A 17,775-nucleotide genomic window follows, 5' to 3' on the forward strand; every position below is an offset into this window, starting at 1 on the left:
TGAAACTAATATCCTTTGGGTTAGGCTTTTGTTTTTTTTTTGCATCAAGAATATCATGCAGAACAATTTCTTATTGTTTTTCTCGCTATTGCTAATGGATTTTCTCAGAATGCCCGAATTTCAGTTTTCAATAATACTGGCAACACTTCGAGGCAATCTTATTTTTGCTTAAGTTCTGGTAACTCTAATGAAAAGAGAAGAGAACTCAATTCTTAGAATGAAGTGATTCGTATATCGGGTTGGAACGAAAAAAATTTTTTATTTTCAGTTGTTTTCGTTCAAAATAGTTACGAGAAAACGTCTTAAATTGTCAACTCGAAGTGTTTTGCATAAGCGAAAAAAATTTCAAATCTAATCAATTGCAATATATTTAATCGTCAATTGCGAGTGTTAATTAAACGCCTAACGCGTATATATATACGAAAATAAAATAAAAAAGTACGGAGGAAAGTTGGAAGTGTTTAGTTGTGTTTGAGTGCGTGTATTTGTATAAAAAGAAAAGGTGAATAAAATTTTTTTTCTAGGAATGTGGGAATTATTTATAGAAATTTTAGCAAATAATATAAATAAGAAGCTAGCCAGCGAAAATGGATAAACTTTCTGAGGGCCAATAGGAAAATGTCACTGATTTAGAAAGCATACAAACTTCTAATAGTATAAACGGTTTATATGGCATATATATATATATATATATATAAGCAAGAAATATGTATGTGATGAAATTCATAATGCTTCTTTATTGTCACACACAAATGTACATAGCATATATGTTATGCTTCTAATTTGTTGATTACAATCTTTCTATACTATTTGATATATTCTACTGATTTGCAAGATTGTGCTTATGGCTCAAAATTAATTTTAATTTATTTGCCCTTGTCAAGTAAATTGTTGCCGTCTATTGGATTGCGTTTTTGCAATTATCAAATACTCACATCGTATGAGTACATGTGTGCCTGTATAAGTGAGAAAAACATAAGTTTATAAAAATTATTTTGATAAATTCTGAATATTGTATTATATTAACATATGAGGCGTAGTGTTTAGTATGTGTTCTAAATTGTCGTTTTACCGTTGGGCGATCCGTCAGTATATCTTCTTCTTAAACTTCTTTTAAATTTTCTCTTTAACAACTACCAGGAAATATATACATTCTCTTGGAACTTGATATAAATTTCTATTTCAAATTTTTTGTTTCATTTCCTCTTAATAATAAATAAAAAATGTGCATTGCAGGCCAACCAATACTTATCTAATGTATATATATTTCATTTTAAATTTTCTAAAAAAAACTAATATATTTCTACATAAATACCTTATATAATTTAAGTGTTACCAATATACATTCAGTACCGTTATCGTGTTTTGGGTTTTTAAATCCTGCGTTGAATCCAAGTTATTAGATTTGATATCAATGAGTGAGATTAAATATGACGTTTGCGGTTGAATACAACGACGTCGTTTTTAAATTTATAATCAATCACTTAAGGGCTCACTGGTCGATGACGATTAAAAAAGAGAGAATAGGGTACATGTACCTATTTTACTTGAAACCAGTTATACATCAGAGTTCGACCACAATTACGAAGAAGAATTATGCAATTAAGGCGGGAAATTAAGGCGGAAATGTGTTTTTTGGTTATTATAAGCCTTACAGAGTAGGTGTTACGGTATATATATTTATAAAGTTCAGTGGCGAGAATAATTTCTCTCTTGTTATGCCTTGACTTAGGTTTGAGATTCAACTCGTGCATTGTAACCTGGCTCCTCCAACTTATTGATGCTAAGTAAAGGAATTGATGTGAAAGAGTAAATTCTTTCTTCTTGAAAGTAATTTTTTATTAATTTTGTTTACATTTTTATTACAAGCCTTTGCAGTCCAAATTATTTGGGAGAAAGCAAGTAAACTGACCATTTGCTAACAGTTTTGAAAAATGTAACATAATCGCTTAATAAATAAATGGTTAAAAGCCCAACTTAACAAAAATGTTAACGTCAAGCAGCTAATGTTAAACACGCAACTTAACAGACCAGAAGGGTCCAACTCTGTAAAATAACGGACCAAAGTAACAAAAGCCGTCGGCAAAACAAAAACTTAACATTATCTAACGGACCAAATTATTTAATTTTACAATGTTTACAAACGTATTTATGTAGCATATTTTTTGGGTTTTATATATATAATTTTATCCAATGCCAAAAAACATCCTGAAGTGTGTTGGAATTTATATATGAGCACGAGCTGAGTTTTCAAACATGTTATTTGCGATTATGGTATAACATACTTTTGCTTACATATCGTATGAATTTGCGTCAATATTCTTTTCACTTTTACATTACATGTATGAATTAATGAGAATGATCCAATTGAAATTCAAAATAATAGATTTCAAATAAGATTTTGATATCACTTTTAGGCTTAACAACAACTTTTAAATGCTTCCACACGATTTCGTCCCTATAAAATTTTTCATTTATTTTCGTCATAAAATATCAAAAGTTATAATGCGTCATATGAAAAGGATTTGAGATTTTTTTGCCACTAGATGGTGTGGATGCCTATACATCTGGCAACACTCGTCTGATTGTCGTAAATGAACATGTGCTCAAAAGGTGATATATCAGGTTACATTTTTTTATGTGAAGATCGTTTTCTAATTCTTTTGCCTGGTAAGAAGTCATATTGATTTGAAAATGCTTTTTTGCTACAAAAAGTTGAAACATGCAAAAATATGCCGAAAAATTTGTGAAATGTACCGCAAGAATGTTGAGTGTGTGAACGAAGGACCTAGGTTGTACATCGCTAGGATCGAAAATGTCGACGAAATTTTGCAATTGCAAGAGACCAAGCCTGGCATCCAATATCGACCATATGACAGTTTGGAACGATTTAAAAAGAGTAGGCTACAAAAAGAAGTTCGAAAGGAGACCAAAAAATCGCAAAGGACTTTTACATAACGCAATACCTTGTTCCCCTTATGAAGGCATACTCTTGATGGTAGCGCTTATATGGAAGCGTTGCTTTTCATGAAATTCTTGTGGTTTGTGAGCAAATTTTTATAATAAAATATGAAAAATTGCGCTTTTTTTGTCATATAAAGGCGTTTTGCTCGTCATAGGAATCGGTGTGCGGGAGATGGTTCACCCATATGCTCCATCCAATCTAAAATTTTAATTTTTCATTAATAGATTTTCATGGGCTTTTCAGTTTTCGGTCGCAAGTGCGTATTGAGCGTAGTCAAAATATCAGGGAGTGGCAGGCGGACAGATGGATGGACAAAAATTAAATCGATTCGGAAGGAGACACTTTCGGAAAATCTAAACTTGAAAGGAAAGGATCGGTATTTATACATATTAAGTATATAAACATATAGTTGGGAAGATGTTCAAGAGAAGACGGTACTTAACGCCATATCGTGCAGAATAACACTGCGATTTTGAAACCCCACAATATCATTTTTATATAAATATAAGCAACATGGTTAAAAGATCTAATTAGATAGGTTTAGATAGATAATGCTACCCCGCCAGGCATACTGGCTGACATTATTTATTGCCTTAACCATCAAAAATTTTTTCCAAGTGGGAAAAACTCATTGTAACAGACAATGCACTCGAATATGTTCGTTGCTTTGCTATAATATAATGCGAACAGTATTTTACGCGTGCCACGTAGTAGTGTATGTTCGAGAGAGATATATATATATATTCAAATCAGAAGATATTTATTTCCTTTTTTTTATTCCTTACGTTTGTGATTTATTTCTTTGTCCATCGTAAGGTAATTTTCTTTTTTCGTTTCTAAATTGATTTTTATCACATATCTTCATTTGAAATTACTTTAGACTTTACGATTAATTAAGCAATAGATTTTCTAGGTTTGTTTGAGAGCAGCAAAGGTTTGTTGCCGCTACGTTGCACTCGGCTACACCGAACAATGTAACACCTCCCTCTGGACTGACCGACGAGCGTACTAATTGCCTTAGATTTTGGGAAATTTTCGCAGTTTTCCTAAGTGAATCGTTTCGCTTTTGTCGGTTTTCCACGAATTGCTGAGATCGGCTACGTTTTCGGGAGATTCTTTCATTTAATTGATCCAGTTTTAGTTGTTCATTCAATTGAACTTCACGCCAATGTTCTTCGTGTTGCAATTGCTCAACGCAGTTGTCGTAACGCAAGCGTTTCAAATAGTTTTCCAAAATTTGATTACGCAATCGATCGGCTCGTTTAAGTCGTTCGGTAAGACGTTCACAAATTCGATCCTTTTTTAATACTTCATTCAATTGTTGCCCCTCGTGTTGGAGAGAGACAGCGTCAAGTTTTCTCTGATCATCGCAACGTTTCTGATTGACGGCCATATCGCGCTCGGCACGCAACGACTGCAAACGTTTGCGGGTGCAAGCGTCTTTATGCTGCAAAGATTTTTTCAAGTGTTGCAATTCGATTAGATCTCGCTGAGCGATTTCGTTGAGTCGTGTCTTCGTCTGCAAGTAATCCTGGAATTGTTTGTCACGGACCGCCTTTTTGTACTCTTCCATTTGCTCGCATTTAAGCAGCTCACGTTCGTAGCGCTCATTCTCCCAATACTTGCGAGCGAGCCAGGCATTTTCGTTGGCTATCGCTTGTTCGTTTCGCTTAGTCGCCATTCGGTTAAGTATACGCTTATCATGTGCAGGTACTTTTAAATAAGCTTCACGGACTGTTGGCACCAAGCAGAGATTGGCCATCGATTCACTTAAACGTATCGGTGGCAAGCTGCTCGAGTCCGTTTCATTTAGGCACGACCAATGCGGTGGTGGTGTCTTGGAAGATCGCATTTTTTCTTTGCTTGTTGCTGCGGTATCTTTGGAAGTTTCGTTGTTCTTTACTTTGCCATTAATTTTTAAATGAGACGTGTCATCACATTCTAAGGATCTCAAAAGGTCGCGAAGAATTTCGCAATCTCTAGTATAATGAATGCTCTCTGAGCAAGAACTGTGACTTCGTAGAGAGCACACGCTTTTCGAACGCTTCTTTTCTTCTTTACTGGATCTCTCCCCGAATAATTCATCACAGGTTTTCAGTTTCACAATTGGCCGTGTCTTGTTATGTGTATTAGTATATTCGTTTGTTGGCAGTGTCGATTGTTGGTTTCCACTTTGCACTGGCATGGAAGCATTTTTCTTCTTTTTTTTCTTAATTTTCGCATTCTCTTTTTTCATTCGGCACTCGTCAGCTTGCAATTTCTGTAAACGAGCATCAGCTAAATCCTCGTTGAGCTGACTGCTATAGCAATCACAGTGACATATATCACAGCAACTTTCGATCAATGGCAAACTGTCCACCTGTTTTAACCACTTGAGATGTTCTTCGACACGAATATCACAAAGTGAATAATGATGTTTCGTATACATTGTATTATGCATTTTATATTTGAAATTTGAAATTTTTCTTCAAATCCGCTTAAAAAAAAAAAACTGTCTTTCACGATGATTTCGTTTACTTATTCTTGTCGTTCCTTTTCTTTTCTTCTTTTTCATGTATTCACTTTTAATGCAAAGACTAAAAAATAATTCTCTTCATTTTGTTTTTTAATATTATTTATACATTTTTTAAAATAATATTCACTCCTCTCCAGCTGTGTTTCATTGCGAATGTCGTGCTATTTACAAATTAAATTTCCAAAATTATTGCATAGGATCCACTATTATTTGTAACAATCAGCGCAATAATAATCGCATTGAATTCTTTCACTTTCTGTATTGTTTCTTTATTGATTTCGTCGATTTGGTCACGCGCTGCCATGGTTACATATTTAAATCATAGGAGCCCTACATAGTCTATACACTCGTTCACGTTGAACTCGGCATGTAATATATATATATATATATATATATATATATAATACAGAGAGTACGCATTTTTAAATAGAGGGAGTGTGATGGAATTTCTTTTTAACAGTGTTGTATCTATATGTATATATATATATATATATATATATATATAAGTTTTTATCATAAACTCACATAAAGTAAACAAAAGTAATTTATTACTGTGTAGTAGGTTGGTTTTTTACGTAAATGAATAAATAAAAATTTCTATCGTATAAACTTTAAACGTTACGCAACAAAATATATAATAATAATAAATAGAAATTTGCAAAAGAAAAAAAAAAACACAAAAAATTATTACGACATTACTTTCAAATGAAATGATATTTTTTTATATTAAATATTAGGTTTTTGCCAAAATTTTTATCATTTTTTGACATTTATTGCGGAAAACTGTTACAATCTATATACAAATCAAATTAGTTTCCATTATTGTCTACGACATTTTACAATATTTTTGGCAACATCGAGAGATCATGTCGGAAGAACATGTATTGTTTGGACAGCGACCCAACCATCGGACAATTTTCGCAGTGCCGCGTGCCAATCAAGCCATGCTGCACCGATATGAAGAAGTGGCAATCAGGAGGTGTCATGTCTATTGAGTACATTGAGCGTGGTGCAGAGCTTCACTTTCGAACTGCAATAGTGTAGCTTGGACAACTCTGGCTAGTGACCAAAAAAATGGCGTTTCTGCTGTCACGGCTAAAAATCGAGACTTTTTTAAACACGATTATAACAGGCGATGAAAAATGGATTACCTATGGCAATATCGTCTGTGAAAGAAAACACATTGGCTTGATAAGAATCAACCGCAGTTACCGCATCCGAACGCAAACATCCACGGCAAAAAGATTTTAATGTGTGTACGGTGAGATTGGTGAGGCATAACGCATTACAAGGTCTTGAGATCAAATTTAAGGGTTACTGCGGATATTTACGTTTAGCAGGTGCAAACAGTGCAAGGGAAACTGCATGAAAAGTGTTCTGCACTCGTCAACTCTTCTACACGATAATCCGCGACCGTGTACAGCAAGGATGGCTCAAGAAAAAGTTCGTGAGCTTGGATGGTCTGTTTTACCATACCCATCTTACTTCTTGGACCTTGACCTTGACCTTGACCTTGACCTTGACCCCATAGAGTACCACCTTCTCTGTTCGTTACAAAACTTTCTGAATGGAGAAGCCTTTAATTCTGTAGAGCAAATCGGTTAGGCTGTCGAAAAATTCTTCCGTTCCAAACTAACCACATTTTTCAAGAAGGGAATTGATTGGAACTGCCGTGAAGGTGTAAGAAGGTCGTACATAATAAATTTATATAATTTTGTTATTGTTAATAATAAATTAATATAATTTTGTTATTGTTAATGAAAACAAAATAAATGTCTGATAAAAAAACGGAATTTACTTATGACTCGTCCTAGTATAGCAACGTTTTCTTACTTTCATAATCAATAAATAGCTTAGTTTATAATGAAAGATGTATATAAACAACATTTACTAAAACAATTAGTTAAGACGGAAAGAAAGCACTTCTTTAACTTCTGACCGAATATTGCCGAGACCGTGGTTCTTCGATATCAATTTTTCTTGAATTTCAAAATTTCTTAAGATAAGTTTCGCCGATTGATTCTCTTACTCAACTTAAGTGTATGACGTAAATGTGCACATGAGTTCAGCTATATATATATATATATATATATATATATCATTTGGTTTCTTGGAAACCAAATGATTTTTTGCACAATTTTCAGAAAAAAAGTTTAGTGATAATTAAAAATTTTAAATTAATTTTGAAAATGAAAAAAAAAAAAATTCCTTTTTTCAAAATGTCAAGTGCCTTGAAACGTTGAACCACAGGTAAATATATTACTTATTACAATTTTTTTTTTTGTTTCTTTTGCTAAATGCTGTGTGTAACAAATTAATGCGAAACTTTCTTTAATAACCCGCTCCACGAAAAACAAAGACAACAATACAAAAAAAATCCATTGAAAAAAAGAAAAAAATCTTAAAATTTTTATTGATATTTTGCAAAATTTTTCTTATTTATTTTTATTAACTAAATTTGAAGCTTTTTTTTTTGTAATAACATATATATCTATATATATATATATATATATATATTTATGATTATTAAAAAAAAAAAAAGGAAATTCGTTTTATTTTCACTTTTATTAATAATGAAATTCTATTGATTGACTTTCAGCAAAACGCAAATCAATCTTAAAGTTATTTGGAACAATGTCGACTTACATCACCATCATCATATCTTAGAAAATGTACAGTAATATTATGGAAAATCGATTGGTCTTGATAAGTATTGCGCTGGTAACTTTAGCGTCGCTAACGGCCGGTTGTTCGTCGCGTACTCTACCAAAACCCCGACCGACAACGAGTATACCGACAAGCACTATGTCGACACCAAGGCCGAATATTACATTTCCTATATTTAATTGTCCGCCAACGTATGCGGCCTGGTATTGCTTAAATGACGCGACTTGCTTCACAGTCGAGATACACAATGAAATTTTATATAATTGCGAATGTGCGAATGGCTTTATGGGACCGCGTTGCGAATATAAAGAAATCGACGGCAGCTATTTACCGACACGTCAACGTGCAATGCTTCAAAAAGCAAGCATAGCAAGTGGTGCCACCTTGGCTTTACTCTTTATGCTAATACTTTGCCTATCCTTATATATAAGGCATGAAAATCAACAGAAAATGAAACTGAACGAAAGTTCAAATTTGTCACACGAAAATCCCGGCCTCGATGAAATTGATGGCATAACGAAAATAGCTGCAATGCGCCCATTCGGACCCCATCATTATCAAATTTTGCCATTGGCCTCAGCATTCAAGCGGTAAAATCTTTAACGATAACGAAGCACTTTGCAGTGTTATATGGAGCAGGCAGGCAGCTGTTACCTTAAGATCATTTTATTTCAAATATATTATATATTTATTTAAAATAAGTATTTTTTTTTTAACTTTTTCAAATTATATTAAAAAGTTTTTTTTTTTTTTATTTCTATTTTGCTTTTTTAAAGGCCATAAAATGTTGTGCCTCCCAACTTTTGTTTTTCACAAAATGTTAAAAAAAAAAAAAAACAAACAAAAGTTTTAGAATTTTTAGCAGAAAAAAGACAAAAGATACGAAATGTATTATGTTGCAATACAACTTTATAGTATTATTTTTATTAGCCATAATTAATTTTTTCCGTACAATTTGGAAAAATTGTTCCATGTTTTTATTTATTTATTTCTTCTTTTTTTTTTTTTTTTTTTTTTTTTGCTATTTTAATAATTGTAAAAAAGTTTTCTTTCATTTACAATAATTTATTTATTAAAAAAATTGTATTACGTTTAGTTTAGAAATTTGCTTTAATAACTAAAGAGCCTATTTATGAGTAATAAAGTAAAAAACAAAAATGTTAGTATTTTTAAATTGAAAAAAAAAAAACAAAACGAAACGGTTGAAAATAAATTGATCTTTATGAGTACTCGTTACGTGAACATAGGCTACACTTTCCTATCCGATATATGAACTTGTTTCGATTTATTTAAGTTTCTGAAATATATTTAATAAACTAATTTGCTTTTAAAACAACATGAATTTTTCTATCTACACTGCAATTGCGGATTTCTCCTACCATCTTTCATTTTGAACTCGCATCTTCTTAGGCTTAGTTTGAATATAGTAACAATTCGCTTACATCATCGTATGTCCGTATTGCTTCTTTTTCCGCGACCTATAGCAGTTATTTACTTATCGGAAATTTGTCTTAGCTTATATGAAATGGCAATGAAAATAACTCTTACCGGTGCACAGATGACAAAGAATTGCCTTTGTAATCATTTTCTTTCATTTAATATTTCTATTCAATCGAATTCAATTTTTTTCTTTTTATGAATTTAAAAAAAAAATAAATAAAAAGTAAATATGCAATGACAAATAAAAAAAAATAAAAAATTTGTGGAAGCATTGGTAAAGGTTAAAAAAAAAAAATAAATTATATTTATATATGAAAAAACATATTTAGAAAGTAATTTTAGCAAAAATTGTTCACAATAATTATTTAATATATTGTTTTTGACTTTTTTTAGGCAAAGCTATCGATAATAATGGCAGATAATAATCGAAGTTCATCCGATTCTGAGTTGGGTCCTCCGAAGGCCGATTTTAGCGCACCTCCGCCTTATGAACTGACCAATAGTCATCAGATCATTGTTTCTTCGACACATAATCAAGTGCCGATGCAAGTGCATATGCCAGTTGCATCCGCAAGCGATGATGGGAATTTCATACAAACACAGCAGCAGCATCAGCATCAGCAACAGCCTGAACAACAGCTTTTGCAAAATGAAATACCATTACATCAAAGAAAATTGCCAACTTATGAAGAAGTTCAAATGGAGAAATCTTTAAATGGCGAATTGCCGCCTGGATTTCTAACAGCACATACATTACAACCGCCACCACCACCACCTCCACCCAATCCTTTACTTGCCAATATACGTGATAGCAATAGTCGTACATCGAGATCGAGCGGTACTGCACCGGCTCTAACATTTATCGCAATCGATGCGTCCGAAGCTGAGAACTTAACAAACAGTACGGACAACAATTTATTGGGCACCGACATTATGTTTATCGCAGCATTTATGGTCGCTTTTCTTTTTAATTGGATCGGTTTTCTTATGTTGACCTGTTTCTGTCATACAATAGCTGCTCGCTATGGCGCTCTATCCGGTTTCGGTTTATCTTTGGCCAAATGGACATTGATTGTAAAACATTCTACCGACTTGGCATCGCGAGATAATTCCTGGTTGTGGTGGTTGATAATGGCTTTTGGCTTTCTAATTTGCGTACGCGCCTTAATGCAATATGTCAGCATTAAGCGTACTTGGTGTTTATTGTCTACATCAGCGCAAGAACGTTTCTTCTTCTTTTATTAAGTTTTTTCAAAGAAAAAAAAAAAAAAAAAGGAAGAGCTTCTCAAACGACCCAATTACTCATAATTTATTTTTATCTAGAAGCACAGATTTATCTTTGAAGAATTATTGCTTTTACGTTTTCTTTTCTCTCCTTTTTTTTGTTTTTTTTTTTTAGAATTTTTAAATGTATTTAAATAAATATTTAGAAATTTTTTCAGATGTTTTTTTTTTTTTTTTTGGGGTTTTTTTTTTTTTTTTTTTTTTTCTTTTTTTAGTGAAAAACACACCACACACCCAAACTTGTTAAATACATACATACACGTGCATAATGTTATAAAATATTGTAAAGAAAAATTCTTGTGTTTTTTTTTTTTTTTTGTGTGAAAATTATATTTGAAATTAATTATTAAACATTTCATTTTTTATCATTTTATTTTACCAACTTTGGTAATCAAGTATTGTATTCGAAAATTTCTTCAAAGGACATTGGTACTTAAACAAATATAAATATAATTTAATAAATTTATACCTGTCTTCCTACCATTTTATATACAATTAAAAGTATATACATAGGTAAGTGCATTAACAACAATACACTTGCAAACTTTTTATTATAATAAATTTCTTAAGTATTTTTAATGCATAAAAACCAACATAGGCACGAAAATCGGTTCAATTTGGCCGCAAGCTTGATTGATCAGGAAATCCAAAGAAAAAAAAAAAACCAAAACATTTCTTATTTATATGCAATAATGTGCACATTAAGATTGTTGCTCCTTGCCACCTGAAAGTGCGCTATTGCATGCAACTAATCCTTCTTAAGGGGCTTAGCCAAGTGTGTACAGCTTTAACGCTCGGCGTTCGGGCGTGTACTAACGTCTTTTTATACTCATCACCGAAGAAGGAGGACCGGTATATTCATTTTGTCAAAATGTTTGCAACATCAGATATCCCACTTATTCTCGATCAATATCAGTCTGTCCGTCTGTCTAATATCTGTTTTAATCATACTCCTGGCCACAAAAATGAAGCTATCGATTTCAAATTTGACAGAAACAATGGAAGTTCTTGCGCGCGGTTTGGTATTGAAAATGGGCCAAATCGGTGGAAGGACATGCCCGTAGCGCCACGTTAACTAAAAATATATCTGTTTTCAAAAACTCCATAAAGTATACAAATCTTGAATGCACTTAAACATGTCTGCGTATTCGACTGTCCGTCTGTCTGTTTGTGTGACTTTCGACCGCTGGCGAAAATGAACATATCGCCTACAAAATTTGCAAAAGAATTTAGAATTGACCTAAACTTTTCAAAGGACTCGCCTACGACGCCCGCAAATTCTTATTGTGAAAATAGAAGAAATCAACCCCGCGCCCACTCCATATTGAAAAGCATGCAAGCATTTGTTCTTCTACTTCGATTGTCTACTTTTGGGGTAAACCGTGACAGGTATAAAAGATTCGATCCCGGCCGGATTTAATTTTCTTACTGGTTTCTTTTTTGTTTCGCATTGTATTCAATCTGTTTCTCATCATTCGTTACTTTTTCTTAAAACTAAGCATAAAGTAAAACTTCGCGTGTCCTGTTTTGTTTTGTTACGTTATATTCACTTAAGTCATTTAAAGCGTAAAGCTAGAACTGTCTCGACCTGTCTCAATATCATGGTTTCATTGCTTGCCAGACAAGTGTGGCGTACTGTGTGACGGGCGATGAAAAGTGCATCTAGTACGATTCAAATCCAAGCGCAAAAAATTCATGGGGGACGAGGAGCAAGCATACAAGGCATCCTCTTGTAATGATAAGGCTCAGCAACACGTTGCAAGAGGTGCAAGGCATACACTGTTGCAGCTCGAATGGGAAGTAATACCGCACCCAGCGTACTCACCGGATAAGGCGCCTTCTGATTACTATTTACTATTTATTCAGCTTCGATGCGGTATGGCTTCAATGGCCTGCGGTTACGAAATGCTGAAAAAGTGCGAAAATGTTTCGATGATTGGATCGCTGCCAAACCAATATAAGATCTTTTGACGCAGTATGGCGCGGTATATATATATATATATATATATTGAGCTGATTTTTTTCATTAAATACATTTTTCAAGTGGGAAAAATGATCAATATATGTGCAAGCACCTAAACGAATGCTTTGTTGTGTCACATTTTCAATAATCAAAAAGGGATTTCTGTCAAGTTTCAAATTAAAATTGGAATTGATTAATCGAAAGACAAGCGTTAGCGATAAGCCAAACTTATTCGCAGCTCAATTTTACATTAAAAAGTATTGCTTAAGAGATGCGGGACGATTCTGCAAATTTTGTCACTTTCTTATCGGTATTCTTTTTATTGATATATTTGTTCAGATATTTTCGCTTTCATTCACATTTTATCTTTACAGTGTATATATATATATCTTAATACAATCGTGTTTTTTTTTGTTTTTTTTCATTTCATTTCTTCAACTTAATTGTCCCTCTTAGGCATGGATTGGGTACTTTGCTAAGTGGATTTAGTAAAGTTTCTTCCATGGCATAATTTCGCAAGAGCGTAGAATATGTTTTCCAAATAAATAATCTTTCAATTTATTTATAAGATAGAACGATAAGCCAAAGAATGAAACAAAATATAACCAAAATTGACTTAATCTTTCCCATACGCTCACATGGTAGCGAACGCTCGCCTGTCCAATATCCAAATGCAGTTGGACAGTCAAGCCGAGTTCTGGTGGACATGCCTCATAGTTAGTGCTTAATAATTTCAATTGAAAGTAACCCGGTTGAAGTTCCAATTGTTGTAGCAAAAATGATGCCCGATATTGTTGAAAGTCGCTTCTACTTTGCGGATTTATTAAGATGGTGTTAAATTGCGATCGAATATTTTGTCCTAAATACGGACACACAAATTCAATGTTCTGTTTCAGAAATAGTTCGGCATTAATTGTTACAATTCCGCTGCGAAATTGATTTGTCGAAGGTACATCGATGTGTGCGATCAAAATCGCTGGCGGGGATAAACTACATTTGTGCTGAAAATAGGGCGGGGAGAGAGGGAGGGAAGATATTAAGATTGAAATCAATAAGAATTGAGATGATTCTTCAGTAACCATCCATTAATTATTTCTAGGGGGAATAGTTGACGTCATTTCTTGCATCCGTTTTGGGCGAACTCACGTAGAAAATCGATTAAAATACACGATTGAACTCGCGAAAGTTTCGTGAAATTTGTAAATATTATTTATCGAAATTCGACTTAGCTTTCATAAGTATTAGATAGTCCAGAATTTCTTGCGGTCAAAATTGGCGTAAAACTGGCGTTTAAAATATATATAGTCATGTAGAGCGGACTTATGTTTAAAGTGATCGGTTATGTTATGGTGCAGTAGACGTAAGTAAGTATCGCGGGAATAATTTACCCTGGCATATTTGACGCATGTCAGCATTTCCGATCCAATTCCAAAAAAGTAGTTTTAAAAGGCCGACTGACTACTTACTAGTAACTTACCTCATATCGCCTAATACAAATTCAAGATAAATACAACAACAAAATTATAACTTGGATGGATTAAAATGTGAGCGGGCATGGCCCAAATTTAGCTGAGGATCTTCTTACTTTTCACCTACGTTCATCGTAAATTGCTAAAGTACTTTATGAAAGTTAACTTTCCCTGAAAATTTGTGTATGTGAACAGCGGTTTGGAAGAATAGATCTACATGGTATAAATTTGTTGTTTGCAATTAATTTCCGTGAATTGATTCTTATGAGCCAACCTTCATCATAATATATTAAAAATAAGATAATTTTATCATATAAAGATTTATTTCTCGTAGGAACTGTGAAGGGGTTTAAAAAGCTAAGCCATCTGATTGCAATCAATTGCACATCACTTTCGAAGATTCGAAATACTATTATTATTCAGCATTTTTGTCTGCAAAGAGATATTTTCATCGAACGGCCTTCCCGGAAAAAGGCGCCATAATGAAAATGCCATGATCCAATACGTTTAAATAGGATTCGTCTTTGGATAGAATTACAGAAGCAACGTATCAAAATTCGTCAAAGGGAGTACAACCTGGACAGACATCCATTTATGATTTTCAGCTATGCTTAATCGGTCAATATAATAAAAGTCGAGATTATTTTAAGTCCTTCTCTATATATAATACATTCCGTTTAAATTCATTAAAGATTTGAAAAATTTTCATACCAAAGATTTCAATACATTTTAATCATTATTCTAAGAGCCATGTCGCATGCAGAGCTGAATTTTATTTCAAACAGTTACTTGCGTTTTACTCTCACTCACGCAATTGACGGAAAACTTTTGTAAAAGTATTCGATACTTGGAACTCGTTTCAGGTCGTATGCAGCTAGCTCTCTTACGTGCTCTATTTATTTTTGAATGTGGCTTTTGTTCAACTGCAACGAACGTAACCTCAAAAATATTTCAACAATTTTCAGTTACTTAAAAAATGCGGATTTTCAAGAAATCATTTCCTGATTGAATTTTAAATCCCTCCATCAAGTGATTGCCTACCTATTAAACTAAATTTACGCCTCGAATTTCCACCAATTTTAATATATTTATAAAATTGTGCGTTTTCAAAATTTTCAGAATTTTTTCTTAATCCATTTCCTTGTTTCGGTCATAATTCTTTTGCAAAGCGATCCCTTTTCCCGTCAACTTATGTTTGCTTATTCAGATGTAGGAATAACGTGGCATTAAAATGCCCCCGAAAGTGTATCGGACATTTTTCTATATATGATTACGAACGAGTCCGTGCCATTAACGCTGCCCGGTTTTCAATGAGTTGCCTTATAGACTAACGTCTCGTATGAATTTAATGCATACAATTTCAATCTTACTTTTCTTCTTAACTATCCCGTTGATTTCTTAGTATAACATTTTTCATTGTAGGCCTTGCGATCCATCTGTCCATCGTATATACGTATATATATATGGATACGTAAACGATAAGGTAATGGCCAATAAATTCAAATTTGCCTAAGTAGATTGGATTGCACAAGAAAATCTTCGTCACATTCCGAAATACTGCAATGAAACTCACCTTTAATTTGGCTTGCATCACTAAAATCCATTCCAAGCTAGTTAGATTACGTTGCAAAGAATCGATTTTCTGTAGAAAGTGTACGCGGTCTGGTATGCCATCCTTATCGAAATCATTCGTCCAATACTAAATAAAAAAACCGTTTCAATTTATTTGCTTAACATGTTTTCACAAAAATTTCCGGCTAACCTTTAGACAGTCACATTTATCATTGAGAATTTCATTTAGTTTGGGATAAGTGCTGCACAAGTGAAAATTTGCAAAAATATTTTTAGTTTTCCAACTTTTGTCATAATTCGTCGTTTTTGCCATAAAAACGGATTTATATTCAAATTCCATGCGTGGCTTCTCGTAGACTACACTTGCTTCCATATGAGGATTTAGAAGTGATATCAAAAATATCGGTATCATAAGCGAAAGTAAGAACAAACTTATGACAATAATGCTGGCTCCAGAGCATAATCTATTCTTATAAATAATAACGGTATTTTTGGTATGCAACGGTATAAACTTCATTTTCCCTTCTTTTTTTTTTTTTTTTTTTTTGCAAATTAATTTTAGTATAAATTAGTTGCGGACATATTTCATGGCTTTTCTTTGCGTTGATTTTTTGTTGAAAATTCCGTTGCCATGGTTTTCAATCATAGACTACTTTGAAAAACACGTTCACTGTCAGATGTTTCGAAAAGGAAAGGCAGCGAAGGCGAATAAATAATCATATAACTGAAAATCTTTCAGCTTTCATGGTCAGCTGTTTAGCAAAAACAGCTTGAAATGGAAGGGCGAGTTAAAGAGAAAGAGAAGTTTTTCATGCGTGATTTGTTGTTTGCTTGAAATACGGAAAAATGAGATAACATAAACATCAAAATAGTCAAATAAGGCAAAACTGTTCTTCGAAACTCTTTCCGCTTTCATTAGCCTTCTATTGTTTTACTTTACAACCGGAAGTAGCGCGTAGGCGCTATAACGGAGAAATAAGAAAAAGTCATCATCAATAGGATTGTGGAGGAGAAGTTCACCAGATGAGTAAAAGTATCAAGTGATGCGACAGGAAGAGGAACAAAGGCAAGGACGAGAATTTGAAGTAGTGCTAATATAGGATCGAGTTGGCTTTATAATGCTTCCCTGGCAACTCATGCAACGTGTAGTCGCGCCTTTGTCATTGCAAGAGGGGAACTTATACGTCTGCTAATCGCTATTGCTGGTCTTTCTTGCAATAATATATCGTTCAATTTGATCAATTGATATCGGTTGACATCTGCGATAACAGTTTCATTCGGTTTTGGTAGCTCGTAATAGCAGTACAGTTTGCCGAACCCACCATACACCGCACAGAAAAGCTTTATGGCGCATGATTATTCCGCTTCGGTGTCGATAAGGATGGCTCTCCGCGAGCCATGCGCTTAGAATTGTCGTAAAATATCCACTTCGTACAAATAGGTCTTGCAAGCCATTCTTTAAACCAAATAACAAAAGCAATGAATATCGAAAAGCCAATTTTGAGCCATTTCCAGGATTAGCGCTTATATACACTGAATAACTCATCTGTTATTTTATGTGGAGAACGGTCAAAATCATCGACTTTAACCATTGCTTACATATATACTTTGCATTATTTTATCATATTCGCCAATAGATGTCGCCGATCGAAATACATGCTAGCATCTATTAGATTACTTTTGGAATAAAATTTTATTCCTCGTGTTTTTTTCATGCTATGAACACTTATTTTATTCGGCAGAGAGCGGATTCGCGTATACTACGACAACCAAGCCCACTTAAATTCCTTAAGGGGCGAATGAAAACATCTAGGCTGATGTTGGAGTGCCTTCGAACACTGAATGCGCTAGTTAGGCACAATGATACGGATTTCAATTGGGCACCCGGACATTCGGGTGT

At 33.6% G+C, this 17,775-nt stretch overlaps 4 protein-coding genes across 7 annotated transcripts; 2 read left to right on the plus strand and 2 right to left on the minus strand.

Annotated features, from left to right (window-relative positions):
- The first annotated feature begins 413 nt into the window (after nt 1–413).
- Nucleotides 414–8,867, plus strand: LOC119631430 (protein spitz). Of its 4 annotated transcripts, XM_038023616.1 has the most exons (3): nt 1,620–1,658; nt 1,733–1,830; nt 8,080–8,867. In XM_038023616.1, the coding sequence occupies exon 3, from the start codon at nt 8,151–8,153 to the stop codon at nt 8,739–8,741; it is 591 nt and encodes a 196-aa protein (XP_037879544.1). In that variant the 5' UTR covers nt 1,620–1,658; nt 1,733–1,830; nt 8,080–8,150; the 3' UTR covers nt 8,742–8,867. The 4 variants fall into 4 exon arrangements, with proteins under 4 accessions (XP_037879542.1, XP_037879544.1, XP_037879545.1 ...); XM_038023614.1 differs by lacking the exons at nt 1,620–1,658; nt 1,733–1,830 and adding an exon at nt 414–502 and having other exon boundaries at nt 8,080–8,866; XM_038023617.1 differs by lacking the exons at nt 1,620–1,658; nt 1,733–1,830 and adding an exon at nt 2,539–2,670.
- Nucleotides 414–11,016, plus strand: LOC119631429 (NEDD4 family-interacting protein 1-like). The gene is made up of 2 exons (XM_038023613.1): nt 414–502; nt 9,981–11,016. Exon 2 carries the CDS (start codon nt 9,999–10,001, stop codon nt 10,830–10,832), a length of 834 nt encoding a protein of 277 aa, XP_037879541.1. The 5' UTR covers nt 414–502; nt 9,981–9,998; the 3' UTR covers nt 10,833–11,016.
- LOC119631428 lies at nt 3,776–5,793 on the minus strand. The gene has a single exon (XM_038023612.1). It carries the CDS (start codon nt 5,403–5,405, stop codon nt 3,855–3,857), a length of 1,551 nt encoding a protein of 516 aa, XP_037879540.1. The 5' UTR covers nt 5,406–5,793; the 3' UTR covers nt 3,776–3,854.
- Nucleotides 11,017–13,319: 2,303 nt separating the features above from the next.
- On the minus strand, nt 13,320–16,528 carry LOC119632434. Its single transcript, XM_038025331.1, has 3 exons — nt 16,066–16,528; nt 15,877–16,002; nt 13,320–13,835 (listed from the first exon to the last, which is right to left on the minus strand). Exons 1-3 carry the CDS (start codon nt 16,390–16,392, stop codon nt 13,320–13,322), a joined length of 969 nt encoding a protein of 322 aa, XP_037881259.1. The 5' UTR covers nt 16,393–16,528.
- Between the last annotated feature and the right edge of the window lie 1,247 nt (nt 16,529–17,775).

The sequence above is a fragment of the Glossina fuscipes genome, unplaced genomic scaffold, assembly GCF_014805625.2.
Source record: "Glossina fuscipes isolate IAEA_lab_2018 unplaced genomic scaffold, Yale_Gfus_2 1, whole genome shotgun sequence".
NCBI classification, from domain to species: domain Eukaryota; kingdom Metazoa; phylum Arthropoda; class Insecta; order Diptera; family Glossinidae; genus Glossina; species Glossina fuscipes.

Coding starts and splice junctions, on each gene's coding strand:
- LOC119631428 (XM_038023612.1), bottom strand. CDS start 5,405: ATGCATAATACAATGTATACGAAACATCATTATTCACTTTGTGATATT.
- LOC119631430 (XM_038023614.1), top strand. CDS start 8,151: ATGTACAGTAATATTATGGAAAATCGATTGGTCTTGATAAGTATTGCG.
- LOC119631429 (XM_038023613.1), top strand. CDS start 9,999: ATGGCAGATAATAATCGAAGTTCATCCGATTCTGAGTTGGGTCCTCCG.
- LOC119632434 (XM_038025331.1), bottom strand. CDS start 16,392: ATGAAGTTTATACCGTTGCATACCAAAAATACCGTTATTATTTATAAG. Junction 16,003..16,065: donor ATAAATGTGACTGTCTAAAG/GTTAGCCGGAAA, acceptor TTTTTTATTTAG/TATTGGACGAATGATTTCGA. Junction 13,836..15,876: donor TGATGCAAGCCAAATTAAAG/GTGAGTTTCATT, acceptor CCCTATTTTCAG/CACAAATGTAGTTTATCCCC.